This window comes from Bemisia tabaci, chromosome 2 (genome assembly GCF_918797505.1).
Source record: "Bemisia tabaci chromosome 2, PGI_BMITA_v3".
In the NCBI taxonomy this organism is placed as follows: Eukaryota; Metazoa; Arthropoda; class Insecta; order Hemiptera; family Aleyrodidae; genus Bemisia; species Bemisia tabaci.
This window is the reverse complement of record NC_092794.1, coordinates 66,062,422-66,084,782: the sequence shown is the minus strand read 5'-3', so window position 1 is coordinate 66,084,782 and position 22,361 is coordinate 66,062,422. Positions and strand designations below refer to the sequence as shown.

Below are 22,361 nucleotides of genomic sequence, written 5' to 3'. Positions count from 1 at the left end.
TTCCGTCTCATTCTTTCTCTAACTGGGGCTTTGGTTCCTATCTGCTTGCTTAAGTTAGTTTCTACCCTTTCCTCGTACCATTCATACAAGGCAGAACTCCCATTTCTCTTCTTCATACATTCATACATTCTCTCCTGTCCTCAAGAATCATGAGGGCTGAAATGTCACAGAGCTGCTGTGTATTAGATCTTAAAATAAAACCGATTCACTTCCTTATCAATGTTGCCTAAAAAAAGCTTATTCTTACAGCAATTGATAGGTTAAGAGGGTAGGAAAAAACAAAATATGATGGGTATAATTTTATATTTAATGCCATAAAATTTGAAAGGGGTAAAACAACTCAGAATGGGAGTACATACATACATTAACCACAGGAGAGGCCATAAAAAATTAGAAAAAAGTGAATTTTAGTTGAGCAAATTGAGAAATCAGGTGGACTTTGCCAATCTAGTTTCATGTGTCTAAGCTCCTAACATATTGATAAGGGAGTAGCCAAAAGTAATAAAATTCTTCAGTTAGAGGCCATACTCCATGGGCGAAGAATAATAAGCAGATTAAGACCTACAATCATGGAGCGGTAGCAGTAGGCAAATGGAACAACACAAAGATTAGAGAGGTGAAAAATAAAAGATAAGAGAATGGAAAATTACAGGAAAATGGAAAAAAGTAAAAGAAAACTGAGAGCAGGAAAGGAAGGGGGAAAAGATAAAAAGGAAGGATAAGAGCCAGCCAGTCCTCTAAAACTTCACTAAGCTTAAGCTCTTTCCTGACTGAACAATGGGTGATCACTCACGACCTTTCAAGAACTTTAAAGTGACCTAACCAAACAGAAAAGAATATTGTAATGAAGAATTTGGGTGCCAATAATTTGATTTAAGGCGCCAGATATTATGTTGAACCCTGCACTTCGAGAGGATGTAACATAGAGTAAGAGAGCTTGGGTCAAATCAGTTTGCTAATTTTAAAAATTGCGACAGTTCATCTACCACTTTCACTTCTTTTTCTATAGTATGGTTACTATCAAAATTTAAAATATAATCTGCTATCTCTAAAAATTAGCAAACTATACATTTTGGCTCAAGCTCGAGCTGGTTTAAATTGGGTAAAATTTTGGCTTAATAACAGAGAGGGAATTAGACTTGATCAATGAGATATTCTTAATTGCCATGAAGAGTAACGTGGGAGATAATTCTAGAGCCTGCTCGTTGCAGGAAGACACATCAGTACATTACTCGCTTTTCGCAAGGCAGTAAATAGAAAAGTATTTTCCTGACAAGTGATAACGACAAGACCCTATTACTGAATGTTATTAAACTAAAAAACATCTATCATTGAAAGAGTTTCTCTGCATAGTTACATTAGATTCATCCATGGATTCATTTTCGTTCTATTAAAATCACAGCATCTCATGTTAGGATTGAATCGCCTCAATAGTAAATAATGTCCAACTTTTCATTTAAGTAAATGGTTGTGTTCTTACTTTTACGATTCTACTTACCTGGGGCACAAAAAACTAACATTTCAATGAACTATAAGAGAGAGTTAAAATACTTCTATCAACTCAATAGAGAGGAAAGTAAAAGGAAGTCAAAATTCAAAAGCTGTAATTTAAAAAAGTTGGTTTAAAAAAGTAGAAAATACACATGGCATGTTGCAAAAGTAACAAAGATTCATGTGGTATTAGATTTTAACTGAATTGACTAAGAAATTGTTCAAAGAGTATGAAAAATTAGGCCTCAGTGCATTTTCTCATCAGAAGAGGTTTAAAAAAGTAAGAGAAAGTGACCTTGAGTATGTTTTCTGATTAATGAAAATACTAAAAATATTCTCAAATGAATGTGATCTAGATTTTGGAATTACACATCATATTAGGTTTTTTATAACTGTAGGTACATGCAAACAGTGAGATATTCCATCATTAAAATCGAAGAAAACATAATTTGACGGTAAGAGGCAACAGAAGTAAAAGAAATTCTCTGGCATATTTACGGAACCATTCAATTCAAAAGTTGGAGCCAGAGCGGCAAGACTTTAATGCTCACTTCTTTCTGATCTTTTTCATGGATATGAGCTTAATACAAATTAGCTTCAGGAGGCTCTGCACAAGCAGGAAAATCTATCTCAATGCTCATATTGTCCCCTTCAGCTTTATAATGCTGTTTTTATGTTATTCTTTTATAATAATATTCAAATAGCTCAAAGACCGGCTTTTTTCTAAGGCTTTGTAAGGTTGAGATCACAATTCATACCTCCATTCCCTTTAATGATTGTCCAAAAAATCTGTGATGCTAATTTCCACCCTAGCTCAATACTGACGATACCAACATCACTTTGTAGAGAACACATATAACTTGAAGAAAATTTTAGGATTGAAACATGTATAACATCCAAGATTAATGCTGAATATTAATATTTAAAAGGTCACCTCCATACTGACTCTGACCTTTTTGAGCTATCATGCTCCTAGGGCACTCTTGAATTCTTCCGCTCTTCTTGCATATGAGCAAGAGGGAGAGTACAATACAAAACATCAAATAAAAATATAACATGAAAAACAAAAATTAAATAGTTTAAAAATCGATTTTTGAGTAGGTACACATGGAATGAAGATATATGTTTACTTTTTCTTCAAAAGTCTATTGATCTCTTTTTGTTGACGATTTATGCTGAAATCAGCCTTGTCTGTTTTCACCATTATGTTGTCTATCAGGTCATTTTGTTGTTCAATTTCATCACCTAAATCCAAAGCTAAACCTGAAATCAGAGAAATAATTATTTCAGAAACCCTTTACTTAATACTCATCACAATTGAACCTGTTAACATTTCTATGTTTATCGTTAACAAAAATAAAACTTATTGTAAAAGTTTGATTTTTCAGCTGCTAAACTCAGCAGATTGATTTAAAGGTCCATGTCATTTGCCTACGAAACAACGAAAATTCTGTGCAAGTTATTGAATTTTGTTCTACCAGATATTTCGATATTCTTGCAGTGCAATGACAGAATTGCAGCTCAAATAACAAAATTTACCTAGGAAATTTCCCTATCTCAGTGCATAAAAACTCCACAGTCCTCTAGCGCTATCAGCAACTAAACCAGTAATTAACAATAGCAGCTGTAATTCTTTTACATTCCCACCTGTAACAATTATAGAGCGTACTTGCGCTTAGCAGGTCATTTTAACTGATGATATTGCACCAAGGATTACTTGAGTAGTTAGCTTATCAGCTGTGTGAGAAGGAGCGACCATTTGAGCAAAACTCTAAACCATCACCATGGGCACTCTGCTGTTGTGTTTTTTATCATTATTGATCAGTGGGGGTATTGGTCGATAACAAGACACGAATGCATAAAATTCTTTCCGATTTACCAGATTTTTCTTTGGCCGAGGTTGAGAGTAAAAATTCCGGAAAACCAATTTATTCTTTACATAGACAAAACCAGAGCAAAGCAAAACTGAGTGAGCTAACAAGAAGGAGGTTCGAAAGTTGGAATTCATCAACAGTGTTGGAAACTCATCTTTGAGTTTCCGGAGCCATATGGCTCATCAAGCTCGAGTTTTAGGGGCCATTGAAGATTTTTTAGGGGCCAAATTGACTTTTTGCCTAAATATCACAGCACATTCAGTGAAAAGTTAGACGCAAGATGTTACAGATGTAACTTGGGAGAAATTTCGAAAAATTAGGATTTTTTGCTGGGAGGAGGAGGGAGGGGCAATTTTTAGGGGCCTTGTTGGCGCAGAGCCATCATTTTTTAGGCCCCATGACCGATTTCTTAGGCACATTTGGCCTGTTGGCGCTTGTGAGTTTCGAACACTTTTCATCAATATTACCACAACCATTCATAGTTGTAGATGTCAAAGTCAGTCGCTTAATTCACCTAATTTTGTTTCAGCTCATCCCTGCTTCATGTATTATATTCTCTGGCAGAAACAGCAAAGGCATCTTTGAGCTCTTGTTCCCAAACCCAAGAGATCTACCAATGGATGGTAGGCTACATACCTTTCAGCCGAGAAATGGATGACGCCATTTCATCCAGATTACTATCTAAAATTGCTTCCACATTGACATCTGCTTTCTGAGCTTGGACTTTACGCTGCCATGGGTCATCTTCAACTTCATCACTATACAACCCTCGAATGCGTAAACCTGAAAACGGAAGAAGTCAGTCCTTCAAATTGTCGCAAACAAATAGTTGAAATAAACCGAAAGTAACAAAAACTAAACAAAACAAAACAACGGGAAATCGAGGTAACAAACTGTGAGCTAAATAATGAAAATAATGAAAGTCGAAACTAAAAAACTCCAACTCACAAAATCAAATTAAAATTGCCGATGCGTTTCCGGGCTCCCTGGTCCCTCCTTCAAGGCAAAATTCCGACTGGATCAATGGATCTGACTGGATAAATTTTGTCGGAATTTAGTCTTGAAGACGGGGCCGGGGAGCCCCTAAAACCGTCGGAAATTTTAATTTAACTTTATGAGTCTGAGATTTTTAGTTTCGACATTCTTTATTTTCTTTTTTTAATAGTTGAAAATCTCTTTTGCTTAAGCTTTTTGGTCAACATCCATGCGCCGAATTGACTATATGATGAAAAAAAGATACTTGAGGCAACTCATTCTTTTGAGAACGCAATGAAAATTTACCACTATCTTATCTGGAATAGGATGGACACTGAAGTATTGGTTAGGGTTGATGGGTACAGAGAGAGCTACTAGATACGTAAAACAAGTTTAGTTGAGATTAGATGCAGAAAACTAACTTAAATGTATACTCGCAGATTTTTGTTTCATGTTCAGACATTTTGTCCTGAAATATTAAATTTGAAAACATTTTTTTAATAGAAACTCAAAGTAAAAATGTTCTACGATTTTTAAGGAAGGCATCATGCAGAGTTAGTAATGCGCCTTGAGGACAAGGGGACTAAAAGTTGCAAAATTTTTCTGGAAAGCAACAAAACAAGGTTTTGGTTCAAAAAACCCTAGCATGCATAAGATTGAATTGATGGAAAAGATAAGAAGAAACTTTTAATAAATAATGTGCTTTCTGATTTGTACAGAGCTAATTTTTTCTTAACGTCATGTGTAATACAGATGTAATTCAAAACTTTTATTGCAGTATCATATTACAGTTTAAATAGGGCTTGGAAACCAAGAGTGATTTCTGGTGCTTTACATTAGAGATACAGACCTGGATGATTTTCAGGTTTTGTGATGGTTTGATCCTGCTGAACATACGCTCGAAGGCTACTGCGAGAGGCTGCAGTATCTGCATCTTCTGTTAGTTCCGGTACTTTTCCGATTGCTGAAGTCGGATTCATTTTTGGATCATTTTTGTTACCTTTAATATAATTTTTTAAACTCCCGAACACACTCTGCAAAAAGATAAAAAATAAATCATGCTGGTACCTAGGTACAATAAGCATTGGACATTGCTATAGACAAAAATTGAAGTGACCCAAATGACTTAAGAGTTGAAGCAAAGAATGAAGTTTGAACAATATTAAATGTGGTGAGACAAAGAATGAGCTCTGAAAACAAAATAATGAAAATTAATTTATGTCAGACACATAGAACTACATATTGACGCTGTAAGTCGGCAATCACATAACTCGTTTGCAGTGTCTGAAAATCTCCGCCTCTATTTTGTTTTTTTTAAAGGAGAACAAATTGACATCATTCCTTGAAGTTTATGCAGAATTTTCTTCGCACAGAGAAGAAAAATCAGGGCAGTTTTAGAGAATTGTCATTGAGTAGTTTTCCGTTAAAAAATAAAGTATGACAGGTAATCTGCAACATCGCAAACCGAGTTATGTGATTGCCCACTTACACCGTCGATATGTGAAATTTTGTCACCGAAAATATCTATTTTTAAAAAAGAGAGATACTATCAAAATAAAGAATTTCAAAATGTTCTGCTTTGTTCAAATCAACTGGGCCCCTCATGTCATGGGGTCCTTTCCGAACTTATACGATCAGCAGAGGCCCAATCATCGAGCACTTCAAAGTTGACCTTTGTGCTCTTTGCTTACAGGTCCTGTCCCAAGCAGTTTGTTAGTAACTCCATGAATGAGACAGAAATATGAAGTTGATTTTTCTTGTTGATAATCTTACTTTGATTCCATTAATATGTTTTTGACTAAAACGTAGAGTGTTATTTATATCATCTATCCTCCTCTCTGTGAGCTCCAGCTGTTCCCGTTGTCGTAGCAGCTCCTAAAAGTAGAATACGATTGAAAATTAAAAATTCATTCTTATATGTTTTCGACATGAGGCGATCCAAAAATTGATAGCCTTTATTACTAGTGGTACTTGATTGAATTTTTATGGGAAATAAAGAATGGAAAACTGTTTAAATTACAAGCATAAAGCCAGGTTTCAATCCAATAGAGTTAGAGAAAATTTGAATGACATCACAGGGTTAATGAAGGTGGAGACACCCATAGACATCCACCCCTTGAAGCATTACATAATGAAACATTGACAATTTAGCGAAGAAATTTTTGCCAGAAACTTGGTGTAGTTGCTTAGTGACAAGCTCCAATTTCTCTGCCATTAAGATAAATCAAGGCGTTCAATATTTGCTGCGAAATTCGGTAGTTTACGCCCAGGGCTAAGTTCAGGTGCCCTGAGAAGTTTCAACCAGCTTCCCCACTACGAGGTAAAAGCCATGAACTGTGAGAGAGAATTCAGATCTTACCTCGGCTGTTTCTGTGCCAACTTGTTCAGTTTCACGGAGAAGACTCAAGGATTTCGCTGAAGATTCCAAAGTGCGTCTTTCTACCTCCGCTTTCTTTTGCAACAGTGCTTGGATTCTCTCTTGTTCTGCTGACATACCATTGTATTGGAAAGATGAGGATCCATTGACAGGATATGAGGGCTTGCTTGAATACGCATCAGAGGATTGAAATCCTGTGTTACCTGTTCTGGAGCCTGCTAAAAACGTCTCATCGTCCACATCATCTTCGACAGAGAATATTCCACCTTTACCACTGCTGAGGTAACTGGACATTTTTCGTCTTGCACTTCCGACACTATGAGAGAGAAATATTTTCAACAGAGACCTTTAGAACAACTGATTAGACTTGTTACTTTGAACGAGAGAGAGAGATCGCGAAAAGGACTGACTGATAATTGATAAATTCCAGTATGTACTCCCGACTGGGCAATGGGTATGGGAATTCCATAAAACAAAAAGAAATGAGGAAGAGGATTGGAGTGATATCAGCCTCGCAGCCTCCACAGGTACAAAACAAAAGCTCGACGGGTGACGTCAGCAACGGTGGCAACGCTTTGCTCACCAAACGCAATAAAAAATTTTTAGGTTAAATTTTTTGTTGTTGTTGTGGACTTCGCTGTTGAAACCGGAAAATTTGGAAAACAGGAAAACTCAGTGACTCTTATCTTTTACTTCGTTATTCCTCTCCTTAATTTAACTCACCTCTGATCAGTGCTAACTTCAATCACAATATTGAAAAATGATAGATGCTAGTGGTTTAAATTTAAACTGGTGCAAAAGTGAATCATCCCAACCCATGGGCTTGTAAACCGTTTTTTGACATTATCTATATTTTGCGACAAATCACCGGTTTCGGCAGGCTTTCGTCAGTTCCAAAATCATGTCGAACAAAGTAGTGTCCTATTTTTACAGCCCGGACGTCGGCAATTTTCATTATGGCCCAGGCCATCCTATGAAGCCTCACCGTCTCTCGGTGATCCATAGCTTGGTACACAATTACGGGTTGTATAAGAAAATGCAAGTCTACCGCCCTTACAGGGCTAGTGCTCATGACATGTGTCGTTTTCATTCAGATGAATACATAGAGTTCCTGCAGCGTGTTACACCACAAAATTTACAAAATTACACTAAGTACCTGAGTCATTTCAATGTCGGAGATGATTGTCCTGTATTCGAAGGCTTATTTGACTTTTGCTCTATGTATACTGGAGCCTCACTTGATGGAGCTATGAAATTAAACAATAATTGCTGTGATATTGCCATAAATTGGTCTGGCGGTCTTCACCATGCAAAGAAATTTGAAGCCTCAGGATTTTGCTATGTCAATGACATTGTTATTGCCATTCTAGAGCTTCTAAAGTATCATCCAAGGGTGCTGTACATTGATATTGATGTTCATCATGGAGACGGCGTTCAAGAAGCGTTTTATTTAACTGATAGAGTTATGACAGTTTCATTCCATAAGTATGGAAGTTACTTCTTCCCTGGAACTGGAGACATGTACGAAATTGGTGCGGAAAGCGGGCGGTATTACTCCGTCAATGTGCCTCTTAAAGAGGGTATCGATGATACTAGTTATTTTCAGGTGAGAGCAAGTCATCATTCGCACATCTCTTATTCACTTATTCATTCATCAATATGATTTATTCTATGCAACATGTTTTTGGGGCACATTCTGTGGAGTGAGTGCAGAGTCCCAGCTTTGAAAATGCCTAGAAGTTAGAAATGAAATGCAATCAAGATGTTGAGTGCAAGGTCACCGTTCCTTTTTCCTCGTACGATAGTTGTTTTGTGACCCCTTGAATTTCTTTGGGCCAGAATCTTGCTGGTGTGATATAAATACGGTATCTCAGTTCATATTGGAAAAGGCAGGGAAAGAGGTTCAAAAGTTCCTTTAACATGCCTCCCCAAAAAAAGTCTTGCGAGCATTAGTATAGAAAAAATATGGCAACTGCAATCACTTTCTGTGACGTTGCAAGAATGTTTTATGATTTGAATTTTTCATGAAAATCCCTTCATTTTTCAGAAGATTAAATATGGTTTCACTATCTGTGCACGAGGATTTTCATACCTTAATTTCGTAACTTACTTACTCATTTCCAAAAGCAGAATGTTCTTCATTACACTGAAATTAACTGCGAAGTCACTTCTCAATTTTTCTCCTTTTTTCTCTCTTTTTAGGTTTTCAAACCCACTATACAGTACGTGATGGAATTTTTCCAACCAACTGCAATTGTTCTCCAATGCGGAGCTGACTCTTTAGATAATGATCGTCTAGGCTGTTTTTGTCTAAGCACCAAAGGTCATGGCGAATGTGTGAAATTTGTACGTGACCTGAATGTTCCTCTATTAGCTGTTGGTGGAGGCGGGTAAGTTATTTTCCCCTTATATCCTCTTTTATTTACATAATTTTTTTCTCCCTCAATTCTTTCATTTTCTTCCTGTTTTTTCCTGTCTTCCCTTTTGATTTTCTTGCACTAGTAATTAATTGACGAGTACTTCTGTCTTTACGAAAAAATAAATTCATACCTCAAAATTTGGTTTTTAGTGCTTATGTTCCTTGAACCTGAAAATTCTGAGGAAGTCAAGCACTATGTATCATTGCAGTAGTAGTTAATTTGAGAGCCGTTTATTTTGTCACTAGTCAGCTGTAGAAAAATACAGCTTCCGCACCTTTTTTTTCTCGTCAATTCATTGCGGAAAAGGCGAAAGGCAATCTCTTTCGTAGCCCAAAAGCACGATAAAAATTTAGTTCCTACCGAAGCTTTTTTCTTCATCCTGGCATGTGATAATATTGTGACAGGTACCTGTAAATAATCTTTGTGCCTAAAATACTGGGTCCCTCCATCATCACTTGGTCTGCAGCAAGCTACGCTCCTTGTTCCACCTCTAGGGTAGTTCAAATTCTGAGTCAGACATCGTTCCTGTTCAATCCTAAATTCCCTGGGATGAAATTTTTTTGAAATTTTATTTCTGAATTTTGAAGCAAAGGTAGGCAGTGTTCAAAAGTCATGAAAAATCAGAAAAATTTAAAAGAAGTCAGGAACTTTGTAATTGTTAAAAGTAATGGAAACTACTGTCAGCATTGATTGTCGCTGTGTTAAACTTAGAATCATTATTTACACATTTCGTGTCTTCCGGAAGAATTCAGTTTTGTCCTTACAATTGCCTCAGAATCTGTTCAAATTTGATAAGTGTAATTTTAAATTTGTTTCCAGGTACACTTTGCGGAATGTTGCCCGATGCTGGACGTATGAAACCTCCTTACTTGTTGATGAACCTATTAGTAATGAGCTTCCCTATACAGAATACTTAGAATACTTTGCCCCAGACTTTACATTGCACCCTGAAATTGTTACGCGGCAAGACAACGCGAACTCCAAGCAGTACCTGGAACTCATAACAAAGCATGTATATGACAACTTGAAGCTAATTCAGCACTCTCCAAGTGTACAGATGCATGATGTGCCTGGAGATGCTTTCCCATCGAACGATGGCGTTCTTCTTGATGAGATTGATCCTGACACCAGGAATCCACAAATTGAGGAGGATAAGCGAATAGAGCCGCAAAATGAGTTCTATGATGGTGATAAAGATGAAGATAAAGCTGATGGCACTGTTAGCACACCCTCTCAGGACAAGAGTAAAAAACCAAAATCAAAAGCAAGTGATACAATGGATACAACGTAACTCCCAATTTTAGTGAAAATTCCTTCTTACTTTGGTCTGCTCCTACATTTTCTGTTCTCTGACAACAAGATGAACCATCAAGTAGACGTCATTTTGCGATTAAGAACTAAAATTTCTGGCTCATCCAAAAAACATTTATGTGTGTATGGAAACTAATGGTACATACGTCGTTACTGAGACAGATATTATAGTTCCAAATTGCAAAATGTAGTCCTAGTGCTCCTGAAGAATTGTTAAATATTCTGTTGTCAATCTATTCATGAATTAAATTGCAGCAAGGAGAAAGGAGTGATCTCACACTTTCTATCGCCAACCCTATGCGCTGCATATTATTTTGTAGCCAACTGATTCATTTGAGTTCCAAAAAGTCGAATTATTTAGGGAAATGTTCAATCTTCAAAAGGTGAAGAAAGATCACAGAGTTTTAAAATTTTTAAGATGAACTTTATGCCCTCACATTTATAGGTTTTTTGCCATCTACGTAAAGAAAACGGAATATGAAAAGAAATTAAAAAATTTCTGACTTAAGATGATTTCCTCCAATCGATCCAATTTAATTTTAACAAATTGACCTTTCTCCAAACTTTTTCCGTCGCTGTAGATGTCGGCAAGCCCCCCCCCCCCCTAATTTTATTCAAAATATCAAAATCATAAATTTGAATGTTTTGAAGTTGGTCAACAGATAAACACCATGACCATCAATTTTGCAGCTGTGTTTTCTACTGTCCTTGACACCTTGTTTCTCATCAGCGTCACTGTAGAAAAATGAATTTTCTTGATTTTATAGGGTGAAAAATTAAGTGTGTTAAGAAAAAATTCTCAAGAACTTGATTAACTCAAATTTAAAATCCTTGCACCTTTTTGATTGCTCATAGCCAAGTATCATTTTTACCCTAAATTTTTAACTGTTCACTTTTATTGGGCGAGAAAATACCTTACAATTTAGCAAATGAAAATAACTAACATTCTTCATGAAATGAACTATGGAGGGAAGTTTGCAAAGTTGCAAACCAGGAGTCCCCTGTGCTGCAAAAATATTTCCCTTGTTATTGTATCAAGTGTAGGAATCTGACGCACACTACACATGTAGAATGCGGACATAACTTTTGGACATACCTATACTAGAAGGAACTATAAACATAAGATTTGTGTGCTACTTAGCTCTTTCTATTTAATTATGTATGCTAGTTTCTTTTTAGCATAAAATTGTCTGTTTGAAGGCTATACCTGACTCTTTCATGTGTCTTTAGTGACGTGGTGATGTGTATAAAGGGACTTGATGCATCCCCCCCTGGTATACTTTTCACTCTCTCTGACCAAGGACAGTTTGTTTTATTTTTTCCCTCTGTTTAGAGTTATAAAATATGTCCTACCTCATTGTAAGGGACACTCTAGTTTCTCCTTCTTCACACAAGTTCTGTATTGTAATCTATCTTTTCTTTAAGTAGGTAGATAAGTAGTTTCAAATTTTATTTATGTCTCAGGATGATCTCATCTCAGTATTTTAGGCACAAATGGACCGCGTTATATAGAAAGGAACCAAGCCACATCAGCTTTTGCCAAATTTAATTGGGCAATTTAATTTTTTACATGAAAACGGTTGTGCGGATTTTCGTGCAAATTTCAGTCAAAATTCTCCATGGTATGAAGCAAATTCCCTAAAATTTTCAAAGAAATCTGAACGAACGTTCTCTAGTAAAAAATGTAAGTGCCCACTGAAACTTGGCAACAGCTGATGTGGCTTGGTTCCTTTCTGTTAAACTCGGTCCAAATAGGCTTTTAATTGATTTCGCTAACGAAAAGGTCCCACACATTAAAACTATCAATGTTCATGCTCACTTTTTCCAATGAACTCCGCGTAGAATGACAATAAAAAATTTCTCTGAGGAAATGTGCATCACCATCTTTACTCCCTATCATTGTATCATGTTGTAGGTAGGCGAGGTGCTGAAGACTACAGCTTTCCAGTACCCAGTCATTACTGTACTTGGTTTCTGCAATGAATCACTTCAGTTGCAAAAATCAAAGAAGATTTTTGTAGTCATGTGGATTTTTTTTTCTTCCTTTTTTTCAAACAAAGTGTTTTTACAAATTTTTTAAATTTCTGATCTCTTTAAAAATGTGAGATTGAAGTCATAAAATGCAGAATCACTGTTTATAACGAAGCTCTTTATTTCCCAATTATCGAACTTTATTCTCTACAATTCTGATACTTAAAGACGGTTTTTTAATAATCTCATTCCTTTATTGATGTAATCTTTTTTCTCCTTTACCCCTGCATGTTTTTTTCTTCTGATTTTTTTTCAAACACTGTGCAGTATGTAGGTTTTCTGTTGGATTCTCATCAAAAAGAGGATTTTCAGCAGAATTTTGTTAATCAATGAATTACTTACTTATTCATCTTTTTCTGGTGATCAACAGTGTCCATAATTTAATTATTACCTATCAGTAATATGTAATTTATGTTATTTTGAAAGTTTGTAAAGTTAATCGTAATTTTGTACATAATTTATTTTATAATTAAAACAAAATTATTTCCTCTCAAAACTTATGACGATGACGTGATTTGTACAGTTAGATACAGTTTTGTACATTTTTTATTTTTAAATTAAAGAAAACTTATTCTTTTTAAAGAACAATTTTTGTAATGCATTACTCTTTCTTGATGCTAGTATTCATGCACCTGCACCCTTTTTTATTGAAAGGCTGCCTGAGTAGATCAATAGAATTCTTCTGAATCAACATTTCATTCATAACCATATCCAATACTAAATAAATTAGATTTTATCACATTTATTTATTCAGCAGCTATAACATTATGCCTCAAAAGGCTGCAATATTAGCGGCTTAATCATATTATGGATCTATATAGGTAATTCAATAAGCAATAATTTATCCGAGATTTCATTATGCAAAGTCATGCGGAAACGAGTCAATGTTCCTCAAATTTTTAATTTCCCTCCCATGTAGCAGAATTTCAAGATTGAATGTGATAAGTAAGCTATTATAGCAAATTGTTTGTCTATTTATTGGTATGACACTTATATTAAATCGCAATTTTGATCTAGGTACATATGAGGTACGAACTTGCTATATATAGTCATGTTCGATTTTTGAATTCGAAAAAACTATTTAATTGCGATTTATTGCTATGAGATTGTCATTTTTGACAACTATTTTGAACTATTTTCATCAACAAATTTTTGAATTTTCTATTGCTATTTAGTCGCCATTTATCACTATCGAATTCCCATTTTTGGAAAATCTACTAAATGGGTTTTCCCCCTCCTCGTGTCCTGGGAGCAAACAGAGCTGGACCGACGAAGGGAGGGCCAACAATGCCATAGGGCACCGGTCGGCAACATGAGTACATCGATGACCGAACCACGAATCTTTATTTGCGACATTGCAGACTTCCTGTGATACTTTATTCATTCTTTGGAAAAATAGTCAACGTGTTTTCTTGAAAAATCTCATGAAATATTTACTCTCTAAGCAGAATATTCCGTACTAGGGGCCTGTGGCCACCACGCGGCCGCCAACCACAGCAGAAAAACGACACGTAAAAAATCGTAGAACAACCATATTCAAGTTATGTATTTCAGAGGTGAATGGATTCAAAAGCCGACGGGTACACGCGAATGGAAGCGTATTTATCTCAGATTGCAACGTTATGCACCACTTTTTACGTCTTATTTTTGAACACTGTTTTTGAAAAGCCACACACAGTTTTCCTGAAGAGTTCCCTCAAATTTTCCTAAGTAAATGATTTCAAATGTAAGCATGGAAAATTTCGACGCGATATTTTTGTTCATTCTATTTTCTTTTTAGTTTTAATAAAACAAAAAAAAATTAAAAATAATTAGAGTTTTTGAATCGTTACAATGAGGATACATATTTTCTATTTGATTATGGTAAAAACTGGAGCAGAGAGTCAAGAATGATGACACGTAATCCTAGTTTAACGGAGGCTTCAGCGACGCGCGAGCCAGGAAAGGGAACTTGGTGGAGTCATCTCCGCAGTGTGACGCGCCTTCCATCCCGCTAGCGGCAATATGCCTACACCCATGGTCGAATAGTCATCTCGTTACGCCTGCCGTGAATGATTTCAAATATCGCCGCTTGCACGCGGAAAAAAATGTTCTTACCTCCGATTGCAACATTGCATATCTCTACTCATGTTTAAGTTTTAATCGAGTTAGAAAAAAAAAACAAGCTAAGTACGCATAGTTTTTTAGATGTTCCCAAAAAATTTTCGGAATGATTTACAATAAAATCACAAAAAATTTCGATATTTTCGTTCGTTCCGGTTTCTATTTATGAAAACCAAATTTATTTTACGCGTACCAGTTTTAGAATCGCTGCATCGTTTGAACATCGTCCGAGTTTCTGCGTTGTTGCAATTAAGATACATATTTACCCTTTAATTGTGGTAGGGACCGTCCAAAGAACTGACGCGTGGTTCTAGATTTGCGGCGATTTTAGGCCTTGTGTAACGAATATTTGAACAACATTAATTTTTTTAGGTTTTGAACGATGTCAACTGAGGTAACTGAACTGATAATTATGAACGGGAGGTGAATAACTTGCGTTATTTCGACCAGGTATAAAACAAAAAACAACAACATAACACAGATATGGATAAAAAGAAAATATATTCGATAAAATTTTATTTTCCTGCTGTAGTGCGATATGCTACAAACGAAAATATAAAATTGATACTGAAATTTATACAAATATTTTTAAATAATAATCGCTCAGAAGCAAAACACCTATAGTAAACTCCCGCTTCACGTGTAATAAATTCACATTTATCAATTCAGAACACGAAGGTAAACATCTGTTCGAGGTTCAAGGTTTCTGACCTTGAAAGTTTCTTTTTTAAGTGAAACATTTTTGCAACACCTCCTTCCTTCAACAGTTGCACAAATTACCCTCAACAGTCGCCGTCAAGAGCCCTGCATGCAATTGCGCCGTCGAGAGGAGGCCTTAGCGTCGCGCAAGGCAGGGAAGGGAGCGCGGTCGAGTGTCGAATCATCTTCTCAGTGTGACGCGCCTCCAATCCGGTTAGTGGCAATGTGCCTTTATCTGTAGTCGAAAAGTTATCGCAAATAACTCTCGCCTCTCGCATTGCGTTTTGTGCTATGCGCGAGAAGTATTCATGCAGCCTTGTAGGCGCCAGTATGCGTTTGATGCCGACCGCACTGTTTGGCGCAATGCGTGAAGTATTCCTACAGTCTTGCAGGCGCTGATATGAGTTTGACTTCGACCGCACCGTGTTTGGCGCGAACATGCGCGTTACGATAATCGAGGGATCGAACAATGGGGCTTAAAAGGCCCATGTTGTGTCTCGACGCCGCATGAACATTCCAACGTTGCCTCGTTTCTCCCGATAAAATATTTTTTCTAAGAAAAGTTAAAGAAATTCTCTATTTTCGCCTTTTTTAGATTGAAACAGGCCATTTGTTGGAATATCACCGTATCAGCATTATCACAATTAAATCGGTCTCACTCTCTTTAACCTTAATTACTTGATCGACAAGATAACAGAATTGAAACGCTTACTTGTACCTTTCTTAGACTTATTCGCTGAGTGTTCGTCCTGTGTGGATGTAAGTTTAAAAATAAATAAGTCACTTTGAAGAATGAAGTTGTTTTTAATAAGAAGCAAGATCCTTAAGATTTTAACATGGTAGCAGAGCGTGGTTCTCTAGTTTGTTGGTTCTTATAGTAGGTATGTGCGTGCCTTTGTGGACTTGTAGTGACAACTTTTATGAACGCGAATTTCGGACCTTAGTGGCGAACGTGAATTTCGGACCTTAGTGGCGAATTTTGTTTTTCGGATCGTGTCAATATCCGGGCCTAAGTTGCAAATTTCTATATTTGCTTTAATCGCGTATTTCGTGAGCAACCTTCGTGGTATCGCGATCGCGTTTATTTTTGGACTTTATTTCACTTCGTGTGAACTTAACTTTGAACTTTCGCCAATTCATTGCGGAAAAGGCGAAAGGCAATCTCTTTCGTAGCCCAAAAGCACGATAAAAATTTAGTTCCTACCGAAGCTTTTTTCTTCATCCTGGCATGTGATAATATTGTGACAGGTACCTGTAAATAATCTTGGTGCCTAAAATACTGGGTCCCTCCATCACCACTTGGTCTGCAGCAAGCTACGCTCCCTGTTCCACCTCTAGGGTAGTTCAAATTCTGAGTCAGACATCGTTCCTGTTCAATCCTAAATTCCCTGGGATGAAATTTTTTTGAAATTTTATTTCTGAATTTTGAAGCAAAGGTAGGTAGTGTTCAAAAGTCATGAAAAATCAGAAAAATTTAAAAGAAGTCAGGAACTTTGTAATTGTTAAAAGTAATGGAAACTACTGTCAGCATTGATTGTCGCTGTGTTAAACTTAGAATCATTATTTACACATTTCGTGTCTTCCGGAAGAATTCAGTTTTGTCCTTACAATTGCCTCAGAATCTGTTCAAATTTGATAAGTGTAATTTTAAATTTGTTTCCAGGTACACTTTGCGGAATGTTGCCCGATGCTGGACGTATGAAACCTCCTTACTTGTTGATGAACCTATTAGTAATGAGCTTCCCTATACAGAATACTTAGAATACTTTGCCCCAGACTTTACATTGCACCGTGAAATTGTTACGCGGCAAGACAACGCGAACTAACACACGAGGAGTTAAATGACGAAATTAAATTTAAAGTTAAAAGGAAAAAAGCACCCGGCAGGGATCAAATTGGGGGTGAAATACTTAAACAGCTTCCCGGCAGAGCTGTGGGGAAGTTATGTAAGATATTTAATTATATTTTGGAAAACAAATACTTCCCCAAGGTCTGGAAGGAAGCTGAGATAATCTTAATTCCCAAGATCGGCAAAGATCTGAATGTTCCCAGTTCCCACAGACCGATCTCACTTCTCTTGGTTATTAGTAAGCTCTGGGAGAGACTATACCTGAAAAGATTAAAACCATTATTAATAGATAATAAAGCAATACCGGACCACCAGTTCGGATTTAGAGAAAAGCACTCGACCACTCAACAAATTCATCGAGTTGTTAATCTTATAGAAGATACTCTTGAGAAAAAAAGAGTTTGTGTCGCCATATTTTTAGACATTAGTATGGCCTTTGACAAAGTATGGCACCAAGGCTTGCTATATAAACTGAGATGTATTCTACCAACTAACCACTGTGAGTTACTAGAATCGTATCTTGGGAACAGAACATTCAGAGTAAGGTTTGGTGGTTCTTATTCCAAATTTAAATACATATACGCAGGTATACCTCACGGTAGTTGTTTAGGTCCAATCCTATATAACTTATTTACAAGAGACGTACTTAGCGGAAGCTGAAGGACTGACAGGGACTTTTGCGGATGATACGGCAGCACTTGAGACTGGGAGGGACCTTCCAGAAGCTACTGAAAAACTCCAGCGAACGGTGAATAAAATCGTGGACTGGACTTGGGACTGGAGGGTAGCCCTCAGCGGCCCCAAGTCGGCCCATGTGATATTCACCAATCGTAAAGTAGGATATCTTCCAATACTGTTGGAGGGAGCACCAGCTCCGTTTTCTCATTCAGCAAAATATCTAGGGGTAACTTTAGATTCAAAGCTTCGCTGGAAACAGCACGTAAAAAATAAAAGACAGCAACTCAACCTAAAATTTAAAAAAAATGTATTGGCTTCTGGGGGGCCACTCCCCGCTCTCCCTGACCAATAAAGTTCTCCTTTACAAGCAGGTGCTGAGGCCAGTTTGGTCTTATGCGTGCGAGATCTGGGGATGCACCCGGAAATCTAATAGGTACCTAATTGAAGCTTTTCAGAGCAAGGTACTTAGACAGATTTCCGGGGCCCCATGGTTTGTTAGAAATGATCACATCATGGAAGAACTCCAAGTAGAGTCAGTTAAAGAGATTATTGAGCGAGCGTCGGGGCGGCATCACCAGAGACTCATGATGCATCCGAACGAGCTGGCTCAGCAGGCTGTAGTAAACAACCCCATAAGAAGGCTCAAGAGGCACAAGCCTTATGATTTGGCCTTCGGGTTGCCTGGTTAATCGCGGCGTCTCTCCGTGGCAACAAGCTTAAAAGACAGCGCAGTGGTGCTGTGAACAATTACCCTGCTTTACTCCTAAGTATACCACTTAGAGTAACGTAGGACCATTAAAACATACATATAGGTAACGGAATTAACCTATATTAAGTCCTCTCTCTTTCTTTTTGTTTAATTTTTGTAATTTTGTTTATTTGCATAATCATTTTTGTATTTTATTTTACCCATACTAGTACTCCATATTACAGTATGCATGGTGTTTGAATGTAAGGAAATAGCGTAGGGTCAAAGAAACAGACATTTGGTATGTTCGGTATGAATGGTTTATTGCTAATACAAAAAAATTTAGCTTTAGTTAAATTTTAGTTATAAGTATAAAACTTAAAAATAATGTAATTAATAGCCCCGTCAGGGGCTAGTTGTACAATTTTTTAATTAATAATAAAAAAAAAAAAAAACCTGTAAATAATCTTGGTGCCTAAAATACTGGGTCCCTCCATCACCACTTGGTCTGCAGCAAGCTACGCTCCCTGTTCCACCTCTAGGGTAGTTCAAATTCTGAGTCAGACATCGTTCCTGTTCAATCCTAAATTCCCTGGGATGAAATTTTTTTGAAATTTTATTTCTGAATTTTGAAGCAAAGGTAGGTAGTGTTCAAAAGTCATGAAAAATCAGAAAAATTTAAAAGAAGTCAGGAACTTTGTAATTGTTAAAAGTAATGGAAACTACTGTCAGCATTGATTGTCGCTGTGTTAAACTTAGAATCATTATTTACACATTTCGTGTCTTCCGGAAGAATTCAGTTTTGTCCTTACAATTGCCTCAGAATCTGTTCAAATTTGATAAGTGTATATTTTTAAATAATAATCGCTCAGAAGCAAAACACCTGTAGTAAACTCCCGCTTCACGTGTAATAAATTCACATTTATCAATTCAGAACACGAAGGTAAACATCTGTTCGAGGTTCAAGGTTTCTGACCTTGAAAGTTTCTTTTTTAAGTGAAACATTTTTGCAACACCTCCTTCCTTCAACAGTTGCACAAATTACCCTCAACAGTCGCCGTCAAGAGCCCTGCATGCAATTGCGCCGTCGAGAGGAGGCCTTAGCGTCGCGCAAGGCAGGGAAGGGAGCGCGGTCGAGTGTCGAATCATCTTCTCAGTGTGACGCGCCTCCAATCCGGTTAGTGGCAATGTGCCTTTATCTGTAGTCGAAAAGTTATCGCAAATAACTCTCGCCTCTCGCATTGCGTTTTGTGCTATGCGCGAGAAGTATTCATGCAGCCTTGTAGGCGCCAGTATGCGTTTGATGCCGACCGCACTGTTTGGCGCAATGCGTGAAGTATTCCTACAGTCTTGCAGGCGCTGATATGAGTTTGACTTCGACCGCACCGTGTTTGGCGCGAACATGCGCGTTACGATAATCGAGGGATCGAACAATGGGGCTTAAAAGGCCCATGTTGTGTCTCGACGCCGCATGAACATTCCAACGTTGCCTCGTTTCTCCCGATAAAATATTTTTTCTAAGAAAAGTTAAAGAAATTCTCTATTTTCGCCTTTTTTAGATTGAAACAGGCCATTTGTTGGAATATCACCGTATCAGCATTATCACAATTAAATCGGTCTCACTCTCTTTAACCTTAATTACTTGATCGACAAGATAACAGAATTGAAACGCTTACTTGTACCTTTCTTAGACTTATTCGCTGAGTGTTCGTCCTGTGTGGATGTAAGTTTAAAAATAAATAAGTCACTTTGAAGAATGAAGTTGTTTTTAATAAGAAGCAAGATCCTTAAGATTTTAACATGGTAGCAGAGCGTGGTTCTCTAGTTTGTTGGTTCTTATAGTAGGTATGTGCGTGCCTTTGTGGACTTGTAGTGACAACTTTTATGAACGCGAATTTCGGACCTTAGTGGCGAACGTGAATTTCGGACCTTAGTGGCGAATTTTGTTTTTCGGATCGTGTCAATATCCGGGCCTAAGTTGCAAATTTCTATATTTGCTTTAATCGCGTATTTCGTGAACAACCTTCGTGGTATCGCGATCGCGTTTATTTTTGGACTTTACCTATTTCACTTCGTGTGAACTTAACTTTGAACTTTCAACCTTCGTGGTATTTAGTATCTTTAACCTCCGTGGACTTATTGAGCGTGAATTTCGGACCTTTGTGCATGGCGGATTTCAAACTTTTAAATTATATCTCCGTGGTGTGAATTTTCGGACCTAAGTGGCGAACTCGTATTTTTAAACCTTCGTGGTATTCTACTTCGTGGACTTATTTTTTTTTTTTTTTTTTCTTTTTTTTTGAACTTCTATTCATTCAACCTTCGTGGTGTTTGAATTTTTTGCCGATACTTAATTTTTGAACTTTCGTGAATAACCTTCGTGGTATCTCAATTTTCGTGAAAAATCTTCATGGTATCTCGGTATTATGTTTATCTTCGTGGACCTCTATTTGACCTGTGTGGCAGAGTGACAAGTGACAACTTTAACATCTTGAACTTTCAGTATCTTGAACTTTTGGAGTATCTTCGTGGACCTCTATTTGACCTGTGTGGCAAAGTCTCTTTCGGATCTCTATTTGACCTGTGTGGCAGAGTGACAACTTCGGAATCTTCCCTCTGCTCGTTTACATCTCAAAGGTGGTCAACTTCTACTTTGTTCTCGGTGTTTCAATGCAAGCAATGGATCAAGAAAGCTTGAAGCAATTAGCCGAAGATCATTTGAAGGAGTAAAATATTTCCGCACTTCCTCAATATTCTATGAAGAGCAAGTAGTAAACGTTCCTCCTTTTGCAGAGTCTGTGAGTGAAGGAGATATTAGGTGGGAAAAAAATGTTGGCGATGAGGTAGCCACTGATGAGGTTGTATGTGAAATCGAGATTGATAAGACATCAGTGCCTGTCCCATCCCCTGGAAACGGTGTGATCCTTGAGCGCTACGTGGACGATGGAGCATCAGTCAAAGCTGGACAGAAATTATTCAAGATCAATATCACAGGCGGGACTGCACCCTCTAAGGCTGCCGCTCCGAAAGCTGGAGCTTACGAAACAACAGGCGTGTTGGAATATCACCGTCTCAGCATTATCACAATTAAATCGGTCTCACTCTCATTAACCTTAATTACTTGATCGACAAGATAACAGAATTGAAACGCTTACTTGTACCTTTCTTAGACTTATTCGCTGAGTGTTCGTCCTGTGTGGGTGTAAGTTTAAAAATAAATAAGTCACTTTGAAGAATGAAGTTGTTTTTAATAAGAACCAAGATCCTTAAGATTTTAACACCATTAAATATGGTACAAATTTAAGCACTCTGATACATGATTCTTCATCAGAATTTCACGCAGAACACGATTCTCGCAACGAAAACTATTGAAATTAACTTGTTGCTAAGATATTAACGTTTTTATTGTCCATTGGTTACGGGAACTTTGAATTGCCCGGACACAAGAAAAACAAAACCCTACGCAAGTCAAATTGAGCACTACAACGGCTTAAAAATTAAAATAGAGGCGGAAATTCTGAAACACCGCACCGCGACGGAGATACGATGTTTTGCTTTTTAGCATCAACATTTGATTTAATTTTTCACTATGTTTCATTTTTCGCCTTTTTCGCGTCGCAAATCCTCATTCCTTAAAGAACCATTTTACTCCTCCTTGGACATTTTCGTTTCATTTTCGCCTTTTTCGCGCCACGAATCCTCACTTCTCGAAGAATCATTTCCCCCTCCTAAAATGTTGTTTGCAACATTTTTCTGCATGAATTCGCAACCTTCTAGCTACTGCAGAATCGGATTACGCAGGTTATGCTTTTTCTGTGTTTCCGCAACGTATATATTTCGTGCGTATTTCTTTAAGATATATTGC

The 22,361-nt window shown here is 37.2% G+C and overlaps 2 protein-coding genes across 3 annotated transcripts; one reads left to right on the top strand and one right to left on the bottom strand.

The window, feature by feature from the left end:
* Positions 1–286: 286 nt before the first annotated feature.
* Positions 287–7,188, bottom strand: Snap29 (Synaptosomal-associated protein 29kDa). Its single transcript, XM_019055480.2, has 5 exons — positions 6,700–7,188; positions 6,114–6,215; positions 5,191–5,374; positions 4,002–4,148; positions 287–2,754 (listed from the first exon to the last, which is right to left on the bottom strand). Exons 1-5 carry the CDS (start codon positions 7,009–7,011, stop codon positions 2,618–2,620), a joined length of 882 nt encoding a protein of 293 aa, XP_018911025.2. The 5' UTR covers positions 7,012–7,188; the 3' UTR covers positions 287–2,617.
* Positions 7,189–7,324: 136 nt separating this feature from the next.
* On the top strand, positions 7,325–21,732 carry HDAC3 (histone deacetylase 3). 2 transcript variants are annotated; one of them, XR_011899144.1, is made up of 4 exons: positions 7,325–8,323; positions 8,920–9,107; positions 9,957–16,717; positions 16,945–21,732. XR_011899144.1 is itself a non-coding variant. In XM_019055474.2 (3 exons), exons 1-3 carry the CDS (start codon positions 7,619–7,621, stop codon positions 10,426–10,428), a joined length of 1,365 nt encoding a protein of 454 aa, XP_018911019.2. In that variant the 5' UTR covers positions 7,325–7,618; the 3' UTR covers positions 10,429–21,732. The 2 variants fall into 2 exon arrangements, 1 of the variants encoding a protein (XP_018911019.2); XM_019055474.2 differs by having other exon boundaries at positions 9,957–21,732.
* The last annotated feature ends 629 nt before the right edge of the window (positions 21,733–22,361 follow it).